The sequence below is a fragment of the Ovis aries genome, chromosome 4, assembly GCF_016772045.2.
Source record: "Ovis aries strain OAR_USU_Benz2616 breed Rambouillet chromosome 4, ARS-UI_Ramb_v3.0, whole genome shotgun sequence".
Lineage (NCBI taxonomy): Eukaryota > Metazoa > Chordata > Mammalia > Artiodactyla > Bovidae > Ovis > Ovis aries.
Genome location: NC_056057.1, coordinates 73,887,334 through 73,913,117, shown reverse-complemented (window position 1 = coordinate 73,913,117; position 25,784 = coordinate 73,887,334). Strand labels below are relative to the sequence as shown.

Sequence of the window (25,784 nt, the reverse complement as noted above, 5' to 3'; positions counted from 1 at the left end):
TTGCTTCTTTACATTAGTTGTCCACAAAGTTGTCAGATTTAAAGCATATGTGTACATCCAGGAAATCAGTTTGATATTGTAAAGAGAGAAAAAATGCCATTAGGAGCTCTTGGAAATTCTCGCTGACCTCTAATGTTAACTGAGCTGCAGTGAATTGAGTAAATTTGCTAGTTTTCAATATAGAGGAATACTCTGTCTGCTTTTTGTGAACCAAGATCGTGTTTCTGACCTTTTTCTTGGTTCTACCTGAAGGGTTAGACAATAACATTCTTACTGGAATAAAAAATTCCTTAGAGGCTTTTTTGAGAATCCTTAACACCCTTCTCAGCACAGCTTTTCTCTGGTGGCAAATGGCTGTACCGAACAAACAAAGCCTCATCACATTCCATACTCTCTCTTGTGGTCAACAGTGTCTCAATAATTTTCAAGTTCCATCAAATAATTGTTTTTACTGAAAGTAAAATTCCACTACATTTCATTTCGTTCCGTTTCATGTTTTTCCTTGAGTCTTTGTATGTACTATGCACTCTTAAGGCAGTAAGTAGGAAAAATGCATTATGAAACTGCTAGGTTCTAGAAATTAAATTGTTCAGGTTAATAGTGCTTCTTTATTAGTGGAAAGTATGCTTCATGCCCATAGAACAGTACATAGCATAACACGAAGAGAAAGCTACTAAAAAGCTGAAGATGGTGATAGGGACATGCACTAAATGGCAACCCTTTCAAATATGTTCATTTGAAACATTCAGAAAAGAACTAGACTTGCTCATGAAGCCAAAAACAGAGGTCAAAAGGCAGCAAATAAACAAGAACCTTTTCCACCTATGGGAACTTGTATTGGGAGATACAAGATAGAAAACCAGTCACACAACAGTATTTGTATGTGCTGGGAGAGTTTGAAAAGGATATAAAATTAATTTATAAAATACCTAAAGTATGGTCCTTCAGTGTTTTTATTCACATCTTCTACCCACTTAGCTACATTATAGTCTCTTTTGAACCATGGGTTTAAATACCTGCAGAAAGCAATGGAAGGAACAAAGAAAGCAGAACAAGATAGAAAATCTGAAAATACACAGCACAAGCTTAGCAAGGATGTTCTTCTTCACCCTCTAAATGCAAGTGACTATGGCAAATAAACCAGGATGGATGCTGGGTGATTATGAGGCAGTCTGTACAACAACATGACAATTAACTCAGCTACAAGAAGGCTCAAGGCATTTTAGCATATATTCACCCTTTCAGGGAAAGCCTTTCCAGTGGTTTCCCAAAGTGAATCAGAAACTCTCTTTCAGAGTAATGTCAGCTGCCCCACCTCCAAAGGCTTTTTCCAGTCCACCACTCATTTGTCTCCTTGGCTTTCAAATGATAATGGGCCTTTTTGACAATACTCAGATGGCTGCAATTCCAACCTGGTGTTTCAGAATATAACATCCCAAGAACAATTAAAAGAAGCCAAGCTCTCTTTCCAGTATGAAAGGAAAGATTTTACATGGCTTCTGTCTCATTCCTGAGAGCAGATCCCAAGCTGGGGTTTAGGAGAAAGGTGATCCAGCTGGCTCTATAATGAGCAGAAAGGGTCCCACTCTTCTGATCCTGGAGCCCCAACACACAGTATGGACCCAGTAGGCCTCCATGATCTTGAGGTGGGTTTGGTAACTTAGGTGCAGCTGCCATTCCATCCTTCCTCCCCTTTGTGCACTTCACGTTCATGTTTCCAGTAGGAAATGCCTCAGAAGCTGCCTTCTGAGTATCTGATCACTGGGTGAGTGACTGTCAGAGGATAATAATGACCTTAGCTAACATTTTCCTGACGGATCTGACAAAGTCTCCATCAGAATTACTGCACAAAGGAAGATGTTAAAGGCAGTAAAATTATGAGTGCAAGAGTTTTTATATTTTTTCCAGAGTTTCTTTTGATTTTTAACCCTGGGAGCCAAGCAAAAACACACCCTCTTAGAATATGCCCTTGTCAAATACATAAAGATTCAACAAATTCAGTCACAGAAGAATTTGGAAGTTTTACACTGAGATTTCTCATTTAAAAGGTAACTTCCAGAGATACCACAGACAATGAAGATTTAAGCTCAGTAAAATGTTTAGTTATTTCAAAACAAACCAGGGGAAATTATAAAATACACTGCTTTTTTTGTGGTTAAAGTTTGCTTCTTGCCTCCATATTTAGTTTTTTGTTTTTTTGGGGTTTTTTTTGTAGATACATTTAAATCAAGATACATTTCCACAGTTATATAAACAATATTAGATTATATTTCCATTGTGCTTTCCCTCAAGTTTCCCTTTCCTTTTTAGTAATTACCAATGTACACTACAAAATAACATCGTCAGTTCCCTTCTGAGGGAAGGGCTTGCTTGCTTTTCATGCTTACAAGACCATTTTTGCTAAGATAGTGTCCGACTTGGGCACAACTCACACTTCTTTTTGCCTTTAGCCACAATCATTGCCAACTTGTGCTTTTGACATAGATAGCCAATTAAAACTTGCATAAAAATTTCTACTAAGACTCTGAACAAAAAGAAAAAAGTCAAAAAGCAAGTGCAGCCACACATAAAGGCCAGTGAATGCTCTGGCCTGGGGAAAACTGTAGAAAAAGCCCATGCAGCTGTTACTGGGTGAAACATAGCCGCACAGCAAACTGAGTCACCCACGGGCAGTCGGCCACTTCCAGGAGGAGACATGTGTTCCTTTCACTGTCAATCTTAGAAGCTCCAAGGAACAGCCATGGCTGTTCCAAGAAACCTACAGCCATGTGGCCTGATTTGCATATGTCAGGCCTTTCTCTCCGTGTCAGGGAGCATCTCAGAAAGCTGTGATCACTTCACGCTAGGTCACTGAAGAGAGCTCTCAATCGAGATTCCCTCAGGGGATGTGCCTATGAAAGTGTCTTCACAGTGGGCTTCCTAATAATCTCTAGGTCATGCTGGCTACAGTGATGAGATTTCATCACATTGAGATGCATCTGCCTACGTAGCTTGACTTGGCTTGTAGCGCAACATGCAAAAAAAAAAAAGCATTCAACAGGATAGGAGAGCCCTTTGTGTTCTCCAGAATGGAAAGGCAGAGGAAAATTAGCCGGTACTGGCTGGACCAGGAGCACCTCTGAGCAGACGTTGGGGGTCAGTCAGAGATCAAATGACTCTGCTCTCAGCCAAGGAAGGGACTTGGAGGGAGATTAAGTGGCAGCCCAGAATGACGGGGCGGGTGGAGACTGACCTGTGATCCAGACTCCCTGTCTGGGGGCTGTCAGAGCCCCCTGAGCTTATGCCTTGGGATGGGACTGTCTGGGCGAGGGAGTGCCCAGGCTCAGGTGCTTGGGGCTCCCTCCTGTAAAAACACAATATATAATACAAAGTCTAAGCCAAAAACCTTTTGTTTTTACATCATGTACAACAGTGAGGATGATGCAAAAGCTTTGAGTGGAAGAACAATACGATAAACAAGGACTTTTTATAGCACAGTATGCATTTGTGGTGCAGTTTCTTTAATGAACTCATGTTTCATCATCCTTTGGGATGATCAGATACTAAAGGGAATGTTGAAATAATGGACCTGATAGTAACTCTTAACCTAAAAAAAATTTAAAAGATATGTTTGTGGTCATACTGCTCCTCTTATAAATCACACAAATGATAGTTATATCAGATGCAATTGCAATTATTTAATAAACATGGGAAGTATTTAAAAAAAACTGTTGACATAATTCCTGACATGTTATGTGTTAGGATTTCTTTTAAGAAAAATAAAACAAAACTTAGTGTCTGTACAACAAGGTATATGAGAATGTGAGAAGTGGTCAGCTTCACAAACTTGGTTCCATTTAGCTTATATGGGTCATGTAACCAAATCTGAAAGTCTGAAAAATCTGAGAGCATCCTTAATACTTCTTCATAATGATGACTCCATTATGATGACTTATTAAATGTAGTAATTATCTCACAGGCAAGATTTCTCAAGGGCTGTCTACAGTATCATAATATTTGTTGCGTGATAAATAATTTTTGAAAAATAAGTGATTTGCTAGAAAATGTCACTAAACACCAAGTATTCCTTGGGTCCTAAACTCATAGTTTTAATACAATATTGGATATTTGGTTGTTGTTCACTTAGGAGTTTTCAAAGCCTTGTTACAGTAAATACTGTTAAAGCACTATACAGTTACACAAAGGAAGTCCTGAAGAACAATCCAGCAGTTTACCTGTACTCTTGTGAGCAACTGAGATAAGCTAAGAAGCTCTTACCAGGTGACCTCATGCAAAACAAATCAAACATTCCAAGAGTTTATCCATGATGAGCCCTAAAGCATCCAAGCGCTTTGGGAATGTATAAGATAAACTCTAACACATTAGTTATTTGTGATGGAGTTCTATGATGCCATTCTGGACCATGCAATGGTATCACTGGAACCTATTTATTGTTGCTAAGGTAACATATCCTCTAGTAAACTGACAAGCCACTTACAAGACAATACCATCAGCAGGAAGCTCCAAATTTCAGGGCAATGTTATTGTCCTGGACTGAAAAAGGTAGGGTATATGATGGAAAAGCTAACATGAGTTTCTGACAGGCAGTGAACAAATATCTGCTATTCAGATTTTTTAAGTATTAAGGCATGAAGAAGCAATAGAGATCCAGGGAATAATCACTAACACTGCAGTGAGAAATAAGTGAAAAAAAAAAAAAAATTAGGTAGGTCCAAAAAGGATGGTTAATTAAAACCAGGTGGCAAGGTCCAGAAGAAAACTAAGGATGTGTTTTATTCCATGATGCGAGATAAAGATTTCAAGAAGCTTGGTTTTGCTTGATTTTTCTTAAGTGGAGAGACAAATTTGAAAAGTGTATGGTGTTTACCTCATTATAAATGACTCTAGATGTAACTGCTAACCCCATCCGACTTAAAAAAAAATATGGCTATCATTTTAAATACAGTGTTGCATTCAGTGACAATGATTCCGTTAAAGAGCAAGTTTAGGGAAATAACCTTTTAAATGTCCTCAGAAGGAAAATTTTAAAGGGACCCATATTCCAGTAGTCTGAGAGAATGCTTAGATGGCCATGAAGCCCTGGGAGCGGCGGTTTCACACTGCGAGCAGCTCTCATGCTCTAGTACAGTGGAAACTTCCGCCTGATGCTTCTAGGCTGTGTGAATATCGGGGAGAGGAAAGGTGACCCCTCTGAAATGGCTGGACCCCGGGCGATGAGAAGAAAGGAATGTTATCAAAATTCCCTTCAAACGGAACCAAAACACCACAATGGCAGGTTACTGGAGGACAAAGCCTGCAGCGAGGGTGAGACCCCCCACTATCAGGGGGTATTGGTATGGGCACAGTTGCGGAGATGCCTATGTAAAAGAGAAAAGCCATGGTTAATTTTAAAACAGCAAAATAAATAAATCAATAAATAAAAGGATTAAAAAGATAAAACCAAGACCCAGAGGCATGGTTTACAGTTCTTTGATGATCAGGTTAAGTAACATTTCACACTAATTGCACAAGACCTTGCAGGGTCTTTTTCCATTAGAGGTTCAGACTTACTCAGTTGAATTAGACCGAGGTCTAAATCTTTTGCCTCTGATTTTCTTTCTGTTGCCTCCCAGGTTACCTGAAAAAGATGATTTATGGCTAGATTTGAATATTAAAAAAAAACCAATTTCTGTGTGTTTAATTACACTGTATTTCAAGTGAATGCAATTCACAACAGCACCAGCCCAGAACAAAGGACTTCAGAGCACTGTGCAGCCTTCTCATGTACCCAGTGCACTGGTGCTACCAAATCCCATCATTTCCCAACCAAGAAAAAAGAACGGGATTCTCTCATAAGAAATGTCCTCCTCTTTGTTGGAAGAAGAGCTGAAGAACTAATGAAAAAGAACAAGTCTTTACAACCAGGCACCATACAATATAGAATTAAGGTTATGTGGACAGATGGGTTCAGAATGCTGCCCTATACCTTGCCAAGAGTTACTCCGAGGTCGTCCATTTTCACAGATGTCTGAAATATGTTTTGTGTCTGGAATCCTTTCACTCCAAGAATGAGAAAGTCCATTTGACCTGAAATTGAAAATGTGTATATACTGTTCAAAAATATAATCAAATGAATGTTTTGAAATCAGTAAGCAACATTTCTAAGCATTACTGAGCATTAAAATAAATCAAGAAAGAAAAAAATCTGAAATGAAAGAATGAAGAAAACATGAAAGTCTTCATGAAGAAGGCAGAATTACACAACATTCAATTTAAGAAAAGTCAAATACAATGGAACCCCATTACAAGAGTTTGTAATTGAAAAGGATCAGGATACTGTGCAAGCCAATTACATTCCCAAGAACCACACAGAGCAAATACACTATGTATTTCAGTTACATAATCCATGCAGCAAGAGTTATAATGGGGTCCCACCATAGATGTTTCTTAATTGTAAAGCAATGGCTTCCATTCAAGTATTATGAGAACATGGACTTCCAAGAGATTTCAATAAGAATTGCTCAATTGAACCTGGTTAACCTTTATCAAAGATTAATCTTTACCAAAACCTAATATTTAAGTTTTCTTAAACAATAAAATTATTTTCTGAGAATTGGCATTTTTCTCCACTAATATGCACCCCCCCCCTCCCAAATGCGGTACTGTTGGTTAACTATTCAATAACTGAATTGAGTCAGATGTTTATCATGGAGCTTTCTCTCATAAAGTCCATGTACCATTAAGCCCTTCTGCTCTTCGTGTCCTACCATCTTTAAATGAATTGTCTACAAGAAGCAAAATTTACACACCTACCTTGAACCACATAAGAAAAGCATTTTGACAATCTGCATATACTTAGGAGGAATCACATAATTTGGTACAATATTTAACTGTTTAAAAGTCAAAACCCATTGAGATTTAGCTAAAATCTGGTAAAGATTCAAATCAATATTTTAAGCTCTTCTTGAAGTACTTTAGAAAATAGTGCTGTAATTTAAATCTTTTCCATATATCATTCCAGTTAATCACTAAAAACATCTATTTTAAAAGGAACCTTCTACTAATGAATGAAAATAAATGGAACTCAGAACAATTATTATGTAATTCCCTAGATTTTTTACCATCATTTGCTAAGTATAAAGTAACTCCTATTTTGTACAAATGAACAATAGAAATTCTCCTGGAATCTATTGATTTCTACATTTATTTACCATGTGATTTGATTTAAAATTAAATATTTGATCAAGAAAATATATACTGTGAGGATTTTAAGAAAAGATTATTCTCTTAGCTAAAAAGTACCCAGTGAATTAAAAGAATAAAATGCTTGAACATCCTTCTATAGAATTGTACTCCTTATGCAAAGACTAATAATTTAACTTCTAGATTTAAGCTATGCTATCTGAGTAAAAACAATCCTTTATGCAGAGAACAGTTCCACAGCAGTTCCCAAATCTCACTAGTTCCTTCAATTTTTTTTCCTGATGTTTATAAAGAGTGAGATCCTCTGCAGAATTTTTGCAGATTACTCTATTTAGAACTCCAGAAGAGATCATGTTTCTTCTCAATAGACTAGCAATTTCCCTTTCAGTCTATAAAGGAACTACTGTGCCCAAAGTATACATTACAGCCCTACCAACAATTTTAAAGAAAATCTTCCAGAGGAATATTTAAGTTTTTTTCAATGGGAATGAAGGTCTCATTTCCTAAAACATTCTATTTATTTCTTCTGTCAGCTTATTTTATTAAGCATTTATAAAGCATGCAGAATTTTAAATGGTCTTATATACCTTAAGACCATAGAGCAGAATACAGCCTTCAAGTTTAAGACATATAAATAATATATTAACCCCATCTGGACTGCTATACAACTTAAATATTAAAAATGCTTAAATTAATTTGGCAACCAGCTCTAAATTATAAAGTCTAGAATTAATCATTCCAGGAATGAAAGGCAAAATCATAATATTCAAATATATGATTCACAGAGAAGCAATTGTTTTTTCACAGCAAGCTTAGCTTTGATAAATTTAAAATTAAAAAATTCAATGCAGCATTTATATTACCAATTTATTTTAACAACTGCTTTTACTGAAGCGTGACAGTAACCTTTTTCTTTGACTACCAAACATGACATAAAGCTCACCATTTAAAATACAATAAAATACTATGTGTAGTTTCTGAAGCAGTAGAAGAGCAAGATTGAAAAACCCTGGAGTTTCTATATAGACTTAGGGTTGTTATTTGCTTAGTTTTCTTTTGTTTGGTTTTCTGGCCTGATTTGTTAAACCACTGGTTCTGAGCATATGGCATTTTGAAGTAGAGTAATCAAAGAACAAAGGATACTATTTTTAACATTCAAGAAAGAAGGAAGAAGTAATCAAACCTGCTGCAAAATAATGAAATGTTCTGACTAATGGAATAATGTGTGATGGAACAGGTAGAAATCTGAAAATGCGACAGAAAAGCAGACCTCTTCTTAGAACTAGATGCTGAGTTTGTGCTGACTCCAGGAGGAATGTCGCTATAAAAAGAGTCGCCATCTCCAGGCTTTTTTACATAATCTCCCTGGGGTAACTGTCTAAGGCATAATAAACATTTCAAAGTCAGAAAACAAGACACACACATGAACACAGACATATACAAATATTATTTTAGGAAAAAAGAGGTAGGGATAATGATCTACATGAATCAAATCTATAACAACATGTAAGATTATTAATAAATGTGACAAGTTAAAGTCATTCTAATTGTAGAGGTCGGAAATGCAATCACTGAAGTCTTTACAATCTGGATGAATATACCCTTGCTTCAGGGGAAAAATATGAAACGATGAGGTTTTTCACTGTAACTTCATTACTCTTAGAGATGTTAATTGCCATTTTGTCTTTAAAAACAAACAAACAAAAAAAAAAACCCTGGTGCTGAAGGAGACATATCAAGACAGACAGTCCTTGCCCAGATAAGGTATCCTTTTTTTCACTGTGATGTGTAAACTATTTGTAATTTCTAAATACTATAAATGTGATCTTAATTTGGCCTTAAAAGAACTGATTGATTTCTAAACTGTTCTATAATTTAATCCAAATAAATTATTTGAATTCTCTATTCAATCTGGGGCCTCACTATTCATTTAGCAGAAATATAAAGAAATCAAAAGAGATTCAAATGTCAATCAAAAATGTAATTCTATTAACTGCACACTAGAATACGTAAAGGAAGATAATTTAGCAAAAGGAAGAAACAGTTGAAAAATAATGGAATTCTTGTTGACACTATAGAAAGATACTTATAGGTGGCTGGTGGATGACCTCAATTCTTTATCTCCAACAAGGGAAAATCTACATAGGCTGCACTATTACCGACTCCATTCGCTCTGATTCTGAATTAACTGAGATTGGAACATATTTTTATTATTTCTGCTAAGGGAACAGGGTAGAAAACTTTAGATAGAATCTGATTTTTTGCCAGTGCATGACCCCACAGACAGGCATGGCTAATAAAATTTTACAACTGACATAAAGCACCTATATTAACTTGTGTGATCTATCTCCCCTTTAAGGAAATCAAATTTCTCATTAGATTTGTATGTAGGATTAATATAATTCTTTGATACATATTCTTTCAAAATATTTGTGACTTTAGATCATAAATATAATATTTTTCCCAGTATATTATGAAACATTAATTTTATAGAAAAGACATGTAATTCCTATATTTATACTGTTAATAACACAAATGATATATCTGTTTATGGAAGAGATCTTTAACTGTCTGGAATCATATTTTCTGTCTTGCTTCCTGTCAGTAAAATGCTCTATCAATTTTTTGAAAATAAAAATAATCAAAGTTTTGTAAGTTGCCTCAGGTAGGAAAATTGCCTTTTGTAGCATATCAATACTTATAAAAGAATGCCAAAGAACATCCCATTAACATTACATTTCCAATAATAATCTTTATGGTTAACAAGTCATTTTTGTCACTGTTACCCTTAATGATAATTTTTATAAGCTGATGAGCTGTGCCTCACTAAATTCAAATTTATACTTGCTCTGTCGTGTCTGACCCTTTGCAACCCCATGGATTGTATCCCGCCAGGCTCCTCTGTCCATGGGAATTCTCTAGGCAAGAATACTAGAGGGGGTTGCCATGCCCTCCTCCAGGGAATATTCCCAACCCAGGGATCTAACCCAGATCTCCTGCACTGCAGGCGGATTCTTTTCCAACTGAGCCACCAGGGAAGGCCAAGAATACTGGAGTGGGTAGCCTATCCCTTCTCCAGGGGATCTTCCTGACCCAGAATCAAACCAGGGTCTTCTGCATTGCAAGTGGATTCTTTACCAGCTGAGCTACTCGGGAAGCAAATTCAAAGCAAATAAATACAAGTTGTGACTTTACTTGACTTTGCACCCAAATTACTCTTTCTTTACATGGTTCTGGCATTCAGGCATTTACCAAGGGTTCACTTATCTCAGACTGCAGGCTTAAATGGACTGCTTTTCACAATGGATGGGGCTCAATGGTTTTGCCTGTTGTTTAGCTAAGCATCGTTTACAAATCCTTCAGTGTCATTTCTCTGCAGTCCATGTTCATCTTTTACGCTGCACACAAACATCCTAAATGCTACACACGTCATAAACTATGGGCTTCAGTCAAAGGGTTGAAAGGAAAGTTTAAGTGCAGTGAACTTTGAGGGGCATGGCTTTGCTTTTATCATCCCAGGCAAACTAGACTCTTCTCTATCTCCACCATGAAGTCTTCGAAATAAAGAAATTACACTTCATTCTTAAAATTCCACAAAGAATGCATATAACTCCTTCACACAGTAAATGCATAAAAATGTTAATAATAACAGATGATAGGCTTTGTTAAAGATCTTTTAATACTATTTAACAGCCTTCACTATCCAGAAATTTATTCTTTTTTCAATATCCAATTATATATTATTATAAACCTACTTCTCCTGATTAATCTTTAGTGAAGATAAGAGAATATATCAGGTCCCTATGATCAATAAAATACTACTTCATCATTTGTTATAAAAGACCATAAATGACCAAGTAAGTGATAGCTTTAAATGTATTAAATCTGAATGTGTTTTTCTAGTCTTTATGCTTTTCTTCCTAAATTTTACCAGTTTCATAGAATTTTGGAATTAGGTGGCCTGATCAGTACTAAGTTTTATAATGGAAAAATTACCTCAAATTTCCCACATCACAAGCAAATATTTCAGACATGTAAATGAATTTTTCTATAAATAATAACCAAAAGAAAATAAAACTTATTTAGCTAAATTATTTTTCCTCAAAAAAGATTCGTGTTATAAGAGAAATCTGGTCTTTCCTTAAAGGGTCTGCTGAACCATAATATTTAACTTAATAATCCTTACACATACTCAAAATAAGATCACAATGAAAAAAATTAAGTCTTAACCTTAAGACTGAAGGAGGCACTTTTCCAAAGCTTTGTTGGTGTCCGGGCTGTCTGCTATTGGAATTGTCACATTGCTGTCTGAAGAAATGTTGTGTACTGTGTACTACGTCACATTGACAGATGCATGAATATCACTATAATAATATTAAAAAAACTAAAAAGCTAAGAAAGTCTTAGGGAAAAAAAGGAGGGAGGTTTACAAGCAGAAAGTAAAGTGGCTAAAACAGGTAAGAGAGAGAAAAGAAATGGGGAAGGGGGTTTCTGCTTAAGGTATGGATCAGGAAGATATGAACTAATTATTTATTCTGATTCATATTATGTATGTTCAACAATGTATGTTCATTTCAGACAAAAGAATATTGCACGTGAATAAGGATGCTTTATAAATCCAAGTTTAATGAATTCAATTTAACTTGAATTAAATCCAAGTTTAATTGCACCTGAATAAGGATGCTTTATAAATCCAAGTTTATTCTATTGCTATTTGCAAAACTGCCTGAAAACTAAAATTCAAACTTCTGATTCTTATTGCAAAGTATACAGCTGCTAACTCCTAAAGCAATTATGCTAAAATAGAAACAATAGCATCAACTGAAAAATAGATGGAAGGCTTCCTTCCTGGAGATTTTAAAGAAAATTATCAATAGTCATCCTTCTAACTAGACGATATCTGAGAATTCTCCTTGGCTCCTCAGTCCCATGGCTCTACCCTTCACAAGATGACACTGGCAGACTTATATTTATTTATTTTTGCCATATTCACAGCACTTGGAATCCTAGTTCCCCAGCCAGGGATCTAACCTCGCCCCCTGCACTGGACTGCCAGGGAAGTTACCAACCCTGGCAGATCTAAAGTGATATAATTTATGTATGAAGTTCTGTCTCCCAGAATGGGGTTTCTATCTTTTATCAGGCAGCTTATAAACAAAAAGAAAAAGAAAAAAAGGGCTTGCTTCTAATTTTTTTGCCAGATGTGAAATTAAACCTATCACACATTCCTTCAATATAAAGAAAACCTGGGGGACACATTCTCTGGTGGGACAATTTACCAGGTTATCAGGTTTCTTCACTGAATTACTTGCCTGACATTTCCAGTCATTTGAAAGTTATGCTGAGTTTGGCATTTCTGAGCCATCGTATCATTAATTAAAGAATCTCATAACTGGCTACATACTTAATATGTATTTAGTGTCAAAGCAAAGCTGTATGTTCACCAATGCGTTCACACCAGGATGTGTGGGCCTCACTCATGTCAGGAATGCTGCCTTTCTCTTTAAGGACAACCATACCTACCTATCTCTTTCATCTGAGGATTAGAGAAACACAAAGTCTTCAGAGACCACATATCAATAACTTTCCTTACTAGAAAGCTTCACAGATTACAAAGAACTTTGTCTGCATTTGGAATTGGGGAAAGTTTAAGTGATTTCCCAAGACCACATGCTAGCAGGTAGATTTCTGATTCATTCTTGATTGGTCTTCCCACCATGGAACTTCAGAGCAAAACTTAATTTAAACGCAACTCAAATTTTTTATTTCTATTCCCTGGCATCCTTTGGAATTGGGCATATCTTTATTGGAATATCTTCAGATATTTTCACATGATTGTAAATTTCCTTATGTAGGCTTTGGTCCATTGGTCTTATCACCGTTTCTATAACCACTAAGATACATTCTAATAAAAGACAGTCCTTCAGAAGGAGGACTTCCTGATCTAAAGTTCATTCCTTGCAGCTTCTCCATTTTAACAATTATTATATAACCCTATATAATACCTGGAAAATCCCATGGACAAGAGGAGCCTGGTCAGTCTACAGTCCATGGGGTTGCAAAGAGTCGGACATGACTGAGCGACTTCACTTTTTTCATATAACTCTAAGATTCATTAGCTACAGGCAATCATAAGGGCAAAAATAAATAAAATTTGTGCTAAAATATATTTAAAAAATAGTATCTGCTGAAAAGTGACAACTCTCAAAATATGAACTAGACTTCAAAGAGTGTCCAGATTGATGAAATGGTGACTCAGTATTCATCATATACTGATAATACTCCCAGGATTACCAGGAGGCATGAAATTACATCAGGCACAAAAAAGAGATTTCTAACAAAAATTTTCTTAACTGTACCTATGTATATATTGAGTTAGAATAAGAAACTAGTGCTCAGGTTTACATATTTACCATTTGTTTTTGTAATGTGGACAATTCCTTTATTCTGGAGAATACCCCTGGTGAGAACACGTTTTAGAGCACACCATAACAATTTTGCTTATGTTACGTATTTATGACACTGTGCTTTCCTTTTCAAATAGTCAGCAACATTAAATTACACTACAGACTTAATTCTTACAGAAATGGAGCTAAATCACCAGTTTTTGATCTTTGCAGTATGATTTTATTTTTCACTGGTGAAAGCCATCAAACTTACATTTCTGGTATAACTGATCAACATCTACCCATCAGAAAACATAAATAGCTTTGGCTCTTCTTCAGTGTTTTTTGGACACAGAGTTTAAAACATGTCACGAAGAAGTCTATTTTCTTTATTTAAATAATTTTGTTTCAGTTTTACTTTCTCCATTAATGATAGAAGTCAGTGACTCCAGAGCAAGGTCATTATTTTCTAATATCAATGGCTAACTGGTCAGGATCTCAATGGGTACCCTGTGGGTACCACTTATGGCTAAAACCTTATACAGATTTAAAATTATAACATAGAAGGAAAACAGAACAAAGTTTAAAATTCTAGTTGGTGAAAAATAAAATAAAAGCTGTGGTGAGGGTCTGATAAAGTGTCACATTTATTGCATCTTATTTCTAATCTGCCTCAGACATTTCCTACAATTGTGGGAAGTTAGGAGCCTGCATAGGCATCTTGAGTACAAAACTAGTACTATATGATGTGGTCTTAGATGGTCAATTTCCAGTGTATTTTAATTTTTTGGTATCAATAGTTAATAGCAATTATAAGTTTTTAAATGTGAAAAGTGAGGAGTGTACCTCAACATGGGCTAATTTAGATTTAGAAAAAATAGGCAAGTTTTACCCAACTACATAAATGCTTTATCTCTTTAGACACTGCTGGCTAAACATAGATTTTAAGGTTATATGAACAGAGTGCCTGACATTATGGGGCTTTTTATTGAAAAAAAAAATAGTGCAGTAGGCAATCAGAGATTATTACTATGCAAATCATTTCTTTCAAAACCTGTACAATTATCTGTAAAAAAATAATTTTCTTACGCAGAGATAAAACAGACTCCTCAAATGCCAAGATGCTCTCCTGATCACAAAACTATGCCTATATAAATTTTATCATTTATTAATGAAAGTTAATAAAATAACAACAATCACTAAAAATAAATTCCTTTAGAAATCATTGGGCAAGAAGTGTTATAAATGTGAAGAAAAACCAATCAACTAATGTAAACAATGGTGACACCTTAACATACAGGAATTTTAAGTAGGAAAAAATCAACTTCTAAATATATATTACTATAAAAGTAACACAAATAAGAATGACTAATTATAGTTTTGTTGGATGACAAAACCATTAAAACTAAATAACGATAGATCTATTTTAAACTAACACATTCCACAGCAACAGTACTAAAATGATCATTTCAAGGCCATGAAAAATCAAGATTAGTTTATGACCACTACAACATAAAAACAAAAGTAAACTTAATTTATAACAGTATGTATGAATTCCAAAGATGATAACAAGATTTAAACCTTTCGGTTTTCAGTTATTTTTTCAGATTATTCTTATCACATACCTCTGCTCTCGATAGTTTCTTTTTATGGACAAGAAGAGAGAGAGAGAGAAAGAATTAGTTACCTAAAAAAATACATTAAGAGAAATCACTAAACATAAAAGCATTTGATGAAAGATCTCCACTAGAATTTTTAATTGCAGAATTAAAATGAAGATCAAAAACACAGTCTCCCCCTCTCTCTCTCTCTGCCTCACACACACACACACACACACACACACACACACACACACACACACTCACTCACATACACAAATTTCACTTCATCTTTTGAAGAAATGACACCAAAGGGTTAGTGATAACATTTTCAAGTAACCATTGTTTAACAGCATAAAGCTTCAGTTATTAAAAAGTAATTGTTTCAACTGTATCATATTAAACATTTAGTAATGTCCTAAAGTCAACTTTATTTCAAATATAGGTTTTCAGACATGCACATTGATTTAAATAAGGAAACTAGTCAAGTTACTTATATACATTAAATGTGTTTTCATGCAAATAAAAATTATAATTCATTCTTTTTGGAATATATGCCACAAACTAGAGCTCATCCTAAGAATTTCAAATATGAAAACATAAATGTACATCAGAACATTTTGTGTATGATGGAATGAGCATTCACAGCTGTTATGGACCTCCCATGTCATCACTACTTACTCACTGAAGTTTCACTGAAAGCAACAGTGGTGATACTTTGTTTAAAGTCTCCTAAAATAAAATTGCATGAGTTTCAGAATAAATCGTTCTGAAACAAAAATGTGTTCTAGAGACTGCGGTAAGGAGGTGCCAATAATTTTTAATTTTTAAATAAAACAAGCTAATTTCAAAATTTCTATCCTGACCTAACTAGCTGTCAGTATTTTGAAGACTTGTTGGAAGGTCAAGCAACTAACAGGTAGGCTCCTCCTTCCAAGATCAAGGCTAATGTTGCTGTATAGATTTTGTTTGTAGCACTTTTACCTACCAATCTATTCCATGAATTCTCTGGGCATCTTTCTTAATAATGAGCTCATGAGGGTAAAAGTGCCAATTTGATATTTAATATTTTTCATTCCTGAAACTATCATATATGGGAGAAAAATAAGCCAAAATGTTTCAGTTCAACATGTTCTACTTTTTATCCCCTCAATTTGATTACCTGAGTGACCCACCAGTTACAAATGAGTATTCCTCATTTCCTATTCCTTCTATTACCCCAAGACTTGGAGAAGGCATAGAAAGTTTAATTGGAAGGATTAATGAGAAAATGAATTCTCAAGTCCTAAACTCGCTTGGCATTTTAAATAGAATACATGAAACAGCATATTCATGAATTTAATGACTGTGCATTTCTACATCCTTATTCTATTTTTATACAAATTCTGAATAAATGTAGTAACAAAACTTTCATCATTCGGGTTCAAATTATTTGTGAAGAGAATACTGTATATGAACAAGATTCTGCAAAGTACATATATTCAGAAACAAAAAAGTGAAACCACTTAAATTTCATAAAAATAAGAAATGATATACAGAAAGAAGTATTTTTCATTCTAATCAGTAAAGTAAACAGACACAGATAATTTCATTAGCAGTAGGATTAGATGTTCAGGTTTCAAATTTTTGAAAGGGTAATTTTTTTCCAAGATTGTAAACATGAAATATCAGTTTGCATCAGTAGGTGGCAGAAAACTAACAGAACTAACAGTTTTGCTTTCCCTCTCGCATGACCAAATGAAATCACTGAGCTACTTCAAAATAGCAGTGGTTGTGGTGGCAACTACTACATGAGCCTTCCACAAGGGAAGTCAAGGAAATAGTGTGACGCCAAGATAGGGCTAATTCACCTTAGGTATAAGGAGAGCTCAAACAATATATGTACAGAAAAGCCTTTCTTTCAGACATATAATTTTATACTCCAAATTATGCTGAAATCAGCTGGTGCAAATATAAGCATGCAAAGTGCCAAACGATCTGCACATTAAAGAGGCATTTGCTACACTATGCTAGGCCATATTAACTACATTATGCTAAACTTTACCCTGCTGTCTATGCTATCTGTTAACACAGCCTTGCACAAATGTCTCTCTGCATTTAGTATTCACAACATAGAAAGTTTATCCTGGCTGTCAACTAATTACTCTCTCTTTTCAGCCAAAATAACTTCAATGTTTTGACCTCACAGCCAGCAAGACCCATATACTAGTTTAAAGAGGTGTCTTTTAATTCAGTTGGATTAAAACCACGTCAGGCAGTGATAATAGTAATAACAAATGATTATATACACTATGCTAGTCAATGCCTAGTCAAAAAAGTTTGGTTCATTTAAGTTTTATTTTATTAAACATAAGTTATTTGAATACTAAGGAAACTTTTCACATCATAAGTTGAAGTACTTAATAAGGGGAATGCGCACATTAAGTACACAAAAAGTCTGCAATGTGAAGTCATTTACTTAGCTAAATGCTAAGGGGATCCAATATTCAAAAGTTACATAATGTGTAACTTTTTAAATCTTACACATAGAACCAAAGAATTGTAAGCTGAACTTTGAAGCTTAAGAATTAGGTTTCTAAAAGTTGTAACTAATAGTTGAATTTTAATTTTAACACGTCTCTGAAGAGTTTTTCCTTCCCACAAAACACTCACATATATAACAAATAAAAATGTCTTCTTCACATTGGTTGGGGAGAGGTTTGGCTCTTGGCAGGATCCCTGCTCTTAGCAGGAAGCACTAAGGAGCAGATCCTGCTCTTGATCTTGTTGATATCACCCTTGTTACTAAACTCTATGCTCTCTAATACACTATCTTGCCTAGATGTGGGGGAATAGGTTTAAGTCAAGAGAATCTGTATCACTAAAGAGCCAACCAACACAGCCTTTGTATGAGACACGATTTAGACTGATTTTATTTCATGTAATGGTTTTAAAATAAATTCTGTATTTTTCGAATAGATGGGAGTTAATCTCAAAATTTTAAAAATGATTAATTATTGTTACCTCTAATCATGCCAAGGATCATCATGGATTGAATACTGAACCAGACTGATTTTCACTGCAGGTTTATTTATCCAATGATACAAAAATTTCTAGAATCATTTAGATAAATATTTTAAAGTACACTTTGACAGTAATATACTGAGCCATTTCACTTACTTATAGCCCCATGCAGTGATTCCTAATATGAGGGCCAGCACTAAAATGGTGCCAGCAATTATGCCTATTATAATATTGGTACCAGCAACACCTGGGGGGAGAAAAGAAACAATGAAGATCAGTGAATACAGCTGAAATTTTGATATAAAATTCTTCCAGGAACTTTATTCTCCAGATTAAAGATCATCACGCTAATAACATTTGTTTTAAAAAGTGAGCATTTTTTCCTTTATATAGTTTTAATTTTAGAGAAGCTTTTTCCCAAATTTTATTTATGTATTCAGATATAATTGTGACAAAACACTATATCAGTTTCAGGCATATGACAATGATTTTATATTCCTATATATCTTGAAATTAAAAGTAGGTATTTTTAAGGGAAGAGAAATCAACCATAACTTAGCAATTCAATCAATTGTTTTTTGAAAAATAATTATTTGTGTATGTTCCCTTTTAATTCTTGTCCAAGTGCATTTTGAATGGTTTAATTTCCCATGTATTTTCTGGAAAATATAATGAGGTCATTGAACTAAAATAAAAAATAAAGATAAGGAGAAGACAGGAGTATCACTATATAGCACAATACCCCTGGGGAGGAATACTTAGAAATCATATTTTGGACTCCAACCTCTTCCCTAGAAATTCTAGAAATGTTATTGTTCTTGTCACTCCATCTTCACAACCAATATAAGGTCCTTATTTTGTGTGATATTTTGTCTGTGTAAATATAAGCTTCTAAAAGGAGATAACATGGCTACAGATGGTCAGGTGGTTTACATGATGAAAGACTGTAGTTCCCAGTCTTGCCAATAATGACTGTGGTATCTGGGAAAAACAATGGAAAGTACAGAGTCAGGTGAGCTGGAGACTGGTGCTGATGACCTGTGAGAGCGAGGATGCACCTGACTGGCAGGGGGCCAGGGCAGGGCTGGAGGTAAGGACCGGGTAATGGTGCTGTTGTGTCCGGCAGCAACAGCGGTCAGACAGGCTGCGATGCAATTCTTAAGGGATCTCAGCAGTGAAAGGGGCCCAGTGAGTCAAAGGACTGGACAACAAGCACTAGTAAAAGCCCAAGAGCAAAAAACGCAGGCTGGAGGCCTGCCTGGCGCCTGGTGCCTGGCTCCTGGCTCAGATGACCTGTTTGGTTGATAAAGACTTATACCCCATGTTGAATCATAGCGCTCTCACCACAGGCAGCTTAGTTAGCTCTTTGTCTGCTGCACTCCTGAGGAATCAAAGGCCGTAATCATGGATGACTGGAACAGATTCCAATTCCCCATGACGGAGTGGCAGCCTCTCTATCGGGGAGCCCTCAGGAGTCACATGGGACAGCGGGGCTCAGACATCCAGGAGACTGGCTGACTCCACCCTGCCCCAGTCATCTGTGGGATAGAGGGTGCAGATACCAGAGGACCCCTGGAGCCCTGGGATTTTCCCACTCTAAGACCTAGCCCATCTCCCCTTCCTTTCTTTCCAGAGATTTAACATGCGTGAGTGCTTAGTCACTCAGTCATGTCTGACTGTTTCCAATCCTTTTAACTAGCTTGCCAGGCTCCTCTGTCCAAGAAATTTTTCAGGTAAGAATGCTGGGGTTGCCATTTCCTCCCTCAGGGGATCTTCCCAACCCAGGGACTGAACCAGCATCTCCTGTATCTTCTGCATTGCAGGCAGATTCTTTACCCACTGAGCCATGGGGAAAGCTCCAGAAATTCAACAGGGATCAATAGACCCTGGGAAGGAGGGCAGGAGGAGAAAGGGGCGACAGAGAATGAGATGGTTGGATGGCATCAGTGACTCAATGGACATGAGTTTGAGCAAACTATGGGAGATAATGAAGGACAGGGAAGCCTGGCATGCTGTAGCCCATGGGTCACAGAGTCAGTCATGACTGAGCATCTCAACAACAACAATAAACTCAAATGCTAGTCCTGATTACTTCTAAGTAATAGTATGACTTTTGACAAGCCAGTTAAATCCACAGATCTGAAGAGGCTTCTTTCTGCATTAAGTGCAGGAACCAGCCCCACAACCATCACTAAGACTTAGGATTTTGAAGATGCCAAAATCCTAATCACTCTGTGAGTTTTATTATGAAAGTCACATTGACTAATACGTTTAACCTGTATGGATGATTAGAATAAAAATAATAATTTTCTCATTGTTTGGAGCTGAATGGACTTCAGGACTTGAACATTATTTTATGCAGAAGAATACTCAATAACTAAATGATAAAAATAGTTTAAAAAGGGACATTCATCTTCAATATATGTTTTCTTTCCACTATCTGCATTTAATTTCTACTTCTCAATTTGGGCCACTCTTGCTTTTTGAACTACACCTGCTGCTTCTTATCCATGTCAAACCCCTTCCAGGCACCTTGGCCAAGGTTACTACTTCTAGAATTACCCACAGTAGAGGCTACAGAACTGGAGTTTAATATAGATGTGGTTCTTTAAGAGAGAATATTAAAGTTAACAAAATATTTTAAAAATAAATTCAAATTTTTCCTCATTTACTTAGTCCCAGTATATAAAAAGCATAAAGTATAAAATAATACACTTAAAAATTTTGGAAACTTTCTTCATTTAAAAGAAATACTAGGGGTTCCCTGGTGGCCCAGTGGTAAGGAATCTGCCTGCCAGTGCAGAAGACACAGGTTTGATCCCTGGTCCAGGAAGATTCTATAAGCCACGGAGCAACTAAGCCTCTTCACAACAACTATTGAGCCTATGTTCTAGAGCTCGTGCTCTGCAACAAGAGAAGCCACCACAACGAGAAGCCCACACTCTGCAACTGGAGAGTAACCCCCGCTGAGCACAATTAGAGAAAGCCCATGCACAGCAACAAAGACCCAGCAGAGCCAATAAATAAAAATCAAATTATATTTAAAAAAGATGCTAGGATTTGTTGTCAGCTCCAAATAAGTACAATACTTGGAAAATATCAGTCTGATATAGAACAAGATATGGCTAAATCAATAGACTAAGTTATATTCCATATTTCATATTACACGATAATGGAAATAATCGGTTTCATAATGAGGGCCCCAGTTGTACCTTGTAATTCATTATTACGTGGATTTAACTTATATTTGAATTATATAAAAATAATCCAAACAAAGCTTAGGAAGGGCAGTTTTCTCTTTCCTTGTGCATAAAGACAACATAATGGGACCAAAGTAAGTACCTACCATTGCCAGACAGAGTAATTCCAGCTTTTGCATCATCATTGTAAGGGAAGTAAGTGCTGCAATCTTCACCTACCCAGTGTCTGTTACACACACACTTCAGCTCATTACTGCAAACCTGAAATCCAAAATCAATCTAAAATCAACACTAACTCTTAGGTACAGAGGCATGCAAAATAAACATTAATTTTTAAAAATCAAAATGAATTGTATTAATTTCTAATAATTGTATGCCTAGAATTAGAAGGGACTGGACATTTATTGGTACTTTCTTCCTATTTCTAATTACTTACTAATTATCTTGCTCAAAAAATATTTTCTAGAGAGCAAACAACAAAGTTTAAAAGAGAATTTACATTTCTTACACAAAAATCGATGATCAAGTTGAAAAAAAAAAAAAATCGATGATCAAGTTGAATTTTGTTAACCCAAGTTTTAGGAGGGAGATTTTAACAGACTAAGCAGAGTTACAATCATTTTCCAATTATTCAATACAAAGTTTTCTTCTTCTAAAGAAAGGGTCTTTATAACAAAATTGTATTCATCTTTTAGGAAGCAGATAAGATAAAGGGAAATCTGACAAAGAAGAGGGGAGGCCTGAGGCTTTGCAGTGGTCTGAGAAGAAAGCTTCACAAAACCATAACCTGGGCACCTCAACCCAAGCTCCAGAGCTTAGCTATCTCAGGGGTCATGGAAACTGAGAAGTCCCTCAAATAAAGCCTAGGGGAAAAATTCACATAAACTGGCACCACATTTTTAAAAATTATCAGACAATAATCTTCACTTATATATTCAGGAAGCAGAACCTATGTTTCTGTTCTAAAATCTTATTATTCAAAGCAACTTTGAAAGGAATGAGAAGTAGGAGAGAATTTAGTTAGGGTTAAGATCAGAGAAGTTCTTCAGGACTCAGGTTTGATGGGCTGGGTTTCTCATTTTTGTCTGCTTGAATGTGCCACATGACAACATACATGCAGATTTAACTGTACTGTACATATGATCAACAAATTGCAGATTTCAAATGAATTCAGATTAGCAACTTTCTGCAGATTAACAAATATGCAGGAAGGAAAAAAAAAAAGGCCTGAGTTTGAGACCCCACTTCACCCACCATCTTTTCAACAGATCAGGTCAATAATCAGGTCAACTGGTTTCTCCAAGTATGTTTCCATATCATGCAGCAGCACCAGTGATACAGTGACAAGGATAGTGACACTGTTGTACAATGGTCATAATAAACACAGTCACAGCTGACATTACTGAATATTCACTGTGTCACAGGGATCGACCTAAGTATTACGTATCAGTTGCAGGTGTTAATTCATTGATTCTTCACAACAATCCTGCATCCTAGGCAATATTATTAGTCCCACTTTATAAGAATAGAGTGAAACACAGAGAGGCTAACTAATTTGCCCAATCTCACCCAGTTAGTAAAGAGGAGAGCTGGATTTCACACTCAAACTGTCTGGTTCCAGCCCACACTCTTAACCTACATGATGTAGAGTATAAGAGAATATCTACTGTATTTCCCATTTTAATTGTTGTCACAATACAATGTTGAGTCACTATAAGTTAAAAACACATAGGATATAACCTTTCTGTATTATGCATAATTATTATAAACAATTGGATCCTATTTGCCACCTGATTTGCTTGTGTCTATCACTCATTTGTGTGTGCATGTGTGCTAAGTTGCTTCAGTTGTGTCTAACCTTTTGTGACCCTAGGGACCAGAGCCTGCCAGGCTATCTGTCCATGGGGATTCTCCAGGAGAGAATACTGGAGTGGGTTACAATGCCCTCCTGCAGGGGATCTTCTTGAACCAGGGATCGAACCTGCAACTCTTAGGTCTCCTGCACTGGCAAGTGAGTTCCTTACAACTAGTGCCACCTGGGAAGCCCCATCACTCATCACGCATTACTCATTCCTTAAGCAAACAGTTAATTAACACAACTCTGCGTTACATACTCAGGACTTCTAGATGAGTAAGATACAGGTATTCATTAGCATATGATCAAGAAATTATTCCATTATGCTTTACTCCCATCTCCCAAAAAGCATCTCTCCCTAACATCCTCTTACTTATAAAGGAAAGAAGACCTTAGCAGATTCCTTTAAATTATAGAGCAAAACTACTTCCTATATACCTTCTCTATTCTCCTGTACCAGGAGAATTCCTATTCTTAGGCAAAAAGTAACATTACTAAGACCTTCCTTAGGAAATTCTTGGTGTATCCTTCAGGGATATACACGGAATGACTGGGATTGAAGGCTTACACTTCCTGGACAAGGATTCTCAACTGGATAGTATAACCAGAAGGAACCCAGAGAAGATAAAAAGAAAATCATGGCGCATGCCAAAAGAAAAAGATTCAAGAAATTTTCATTAGTGTAGAATTTCTAACTGAAAATGACAAAACTGTAGTTGCTAATAGAGCATGTTTATTTAACCTATAAATTTACCTATATCTTGTCAGATATATAGCCTTTTAAATACCACCATTTTTTCTATTTGGGCTTCCCAGGTTGCACAGTGGTAAAGAATCTGCCTACCAATGCTGGAGATGCAAGAGACTTGGGTTCAATCCCTGGGTCAGGAAGATCCCCTGGAGAAGGAAATGGCAAACCACTCCAGTCATCTTGCCTGGTCCCATGGATGGAGGAGTGAGACAGGCTACAGCCCATAGGGTCACAAAGAATCAGACATGTCTGAGCACCACCAGCACCACCATTCTTTCTATTCATCTCTGCGATTCATTTCCTTAATTATTCTGCTTCTATTTCTAGACGTTATCCTTAGCTGGTACCCACTGTTTTGGTCAAGGCAATTATTTATGGTCTGTTCTAACTGGTCAGTGTCTACTACTGCTACTGCTACTGCTAAGTCGTTTCAGTCGTGTCTGACTCTGTGCGACCCCATAGACAGCAGCCCACCAGGCTCCCCCATCCCTGGGATTCTCCAGGCAAGAACACTGAAGTGGGTTGCCATTTCCTTCTCCAATGCAGGAAAGTGAAAAGTGAAAGTGAAGTCACTCAGTCGTGTCTGACTCTTTACAACCCCATGGACTGCAGCCCACCAGGCTCCTCTGTCCATGGGATTTTCCAGGCAAGGGTACTAGAGTGGAGTGTGCCATCACCTTCTCCAGTCAGTGCCTGGACCATACCAATTGTTAAGTATTGTGGCCACTGCCCCTACTTTGTACTCCCTTTTTCATCCCATTATAGTTTGTTAAAATTTATCTCCTAAGTCACTTGTAGAAAACTCAGATTATATTAAATTAGATCAATTTAACCTAATAAGAGTGGAAAATGGGAGAATTTGGTTAGGAAGATGAAACTTTTTCTCATTCCCAAGCTTTCACAGATTACACAACAGAAATATACAAACAACTATGACCACATGACTGTTTATATACTAGCTGGAGAAACATGGGCAAGCATGTTTTCCATTATTACAGCAATAGGCAGTTCAGGGTCATATCTGTTTCTCTGATATAAAAGAACTGAATAGATCCCTATGGTGAGGCAGTGAATACTTACTCCATTTCCTGAGCAAATAGTGCCTTCTTTATTGCTTAAGCAAGTACTAAAGTTGAAGGAAGCCACAGGAAGACACCTGTGTTCTAAACACATCATTTTGGGACCACAGGGTGTCCCGTCTTCCACATAGCCAAGGTCAACATCTTCATCAAGCTTAACATGCCCACCACTAAAAATAAATTGAGAGCAAAAAGAAAGCAGGATTCTGTTAATTTACATTTATCTTGAGACTACATTTAAAAACTTAAAAGTAGGCAATATCACTTTATCTATTTTCTCTTTATTACCTAATTTTTAAAGTAGCATAAACATTTTCAATCTTCAAATGGAGAAAGCAATTGAATATTTCTATCTAATTATTTTCAGATATTTATATTCCTTAGGATTTAAATGTAATTATTATAACAAGGGCCTGAAATGGCTTTATCATTTTCCTTTGGCTACTATGCCATGTACAAGTCAAGTAAGCCATTATTAATAACATTTGATTTGATAAATAAGTACCTTCAAGATTTTAAATACATTTCAAACAATGATGAGAATTTTGTAGATTTGGTTACATTTCCCCAAAAGATTGTTCTATTTGCAAACTATAGTTGACCTTTGAACGACATGGCGGGTAGGGGTACCACCCCTCCATGCAGTTGAAAATCCAAGTTCCACATCCACAGATTGAACCACTGCGGGATTATGTAGTGTTGTAGCACATATTTATATATATATATAAAA

At 36.1% G+C, this 25,784-nt stretch overlaps 1 protein-coding gene across 9 annotated transcripts in view; it reads right to left on the bottom strand.

The window, feature by feature from the left end:
- ADAM22 (ADAM metallopeptidase domain 22) overlaps positions 1–25,784 on the bottom strand; it is a 239,367-nt gene that overhangs the window by 16,395 nt on the left and 197,188 nt on the right. Inside the window, exons 23-30 of one of the 9 annotated variants that reach the window (XM_042248675.2) lie at positions 25,056–25,224; positions 21,516–21,630; positions 18,326–18,416; positions 15,194–15,211; positions 8,366–8,560; positions 5,966–6,066; positions 5,551–5,617; positions 3,233–3,343 (exon numbers count right to left, since the gene is read on the bottom strand). In XM_042248675.2, the coding sequence (XP_042104609.1) occupies positions 3,233–3,343; positions 5,551–5,617; positions 5,966–6,066; positions 8,366–8,560; positions 15,194–15,211; positions 18,326–18,416; positions 21,516–21,630; positions 25,056–25,224 (867 nt within the window). Of the gene's footprint in view, positions 1–929; positions 1,017–3,232; positions 3,344–5,546; positions 5,618–5,965; positions 6,067–8,365; positions 8,561–15,193; positions 15,212–18,325; positions 18,417–21,515; positions 21,631–25,055; positions 25,225–25,784 lie in introns of those variants that run through there. The other 8 variants (XM_042248676.2, XM_042248677.2, XM_042248678.2 and 5 more) reach the window with 8 other exon arrangements.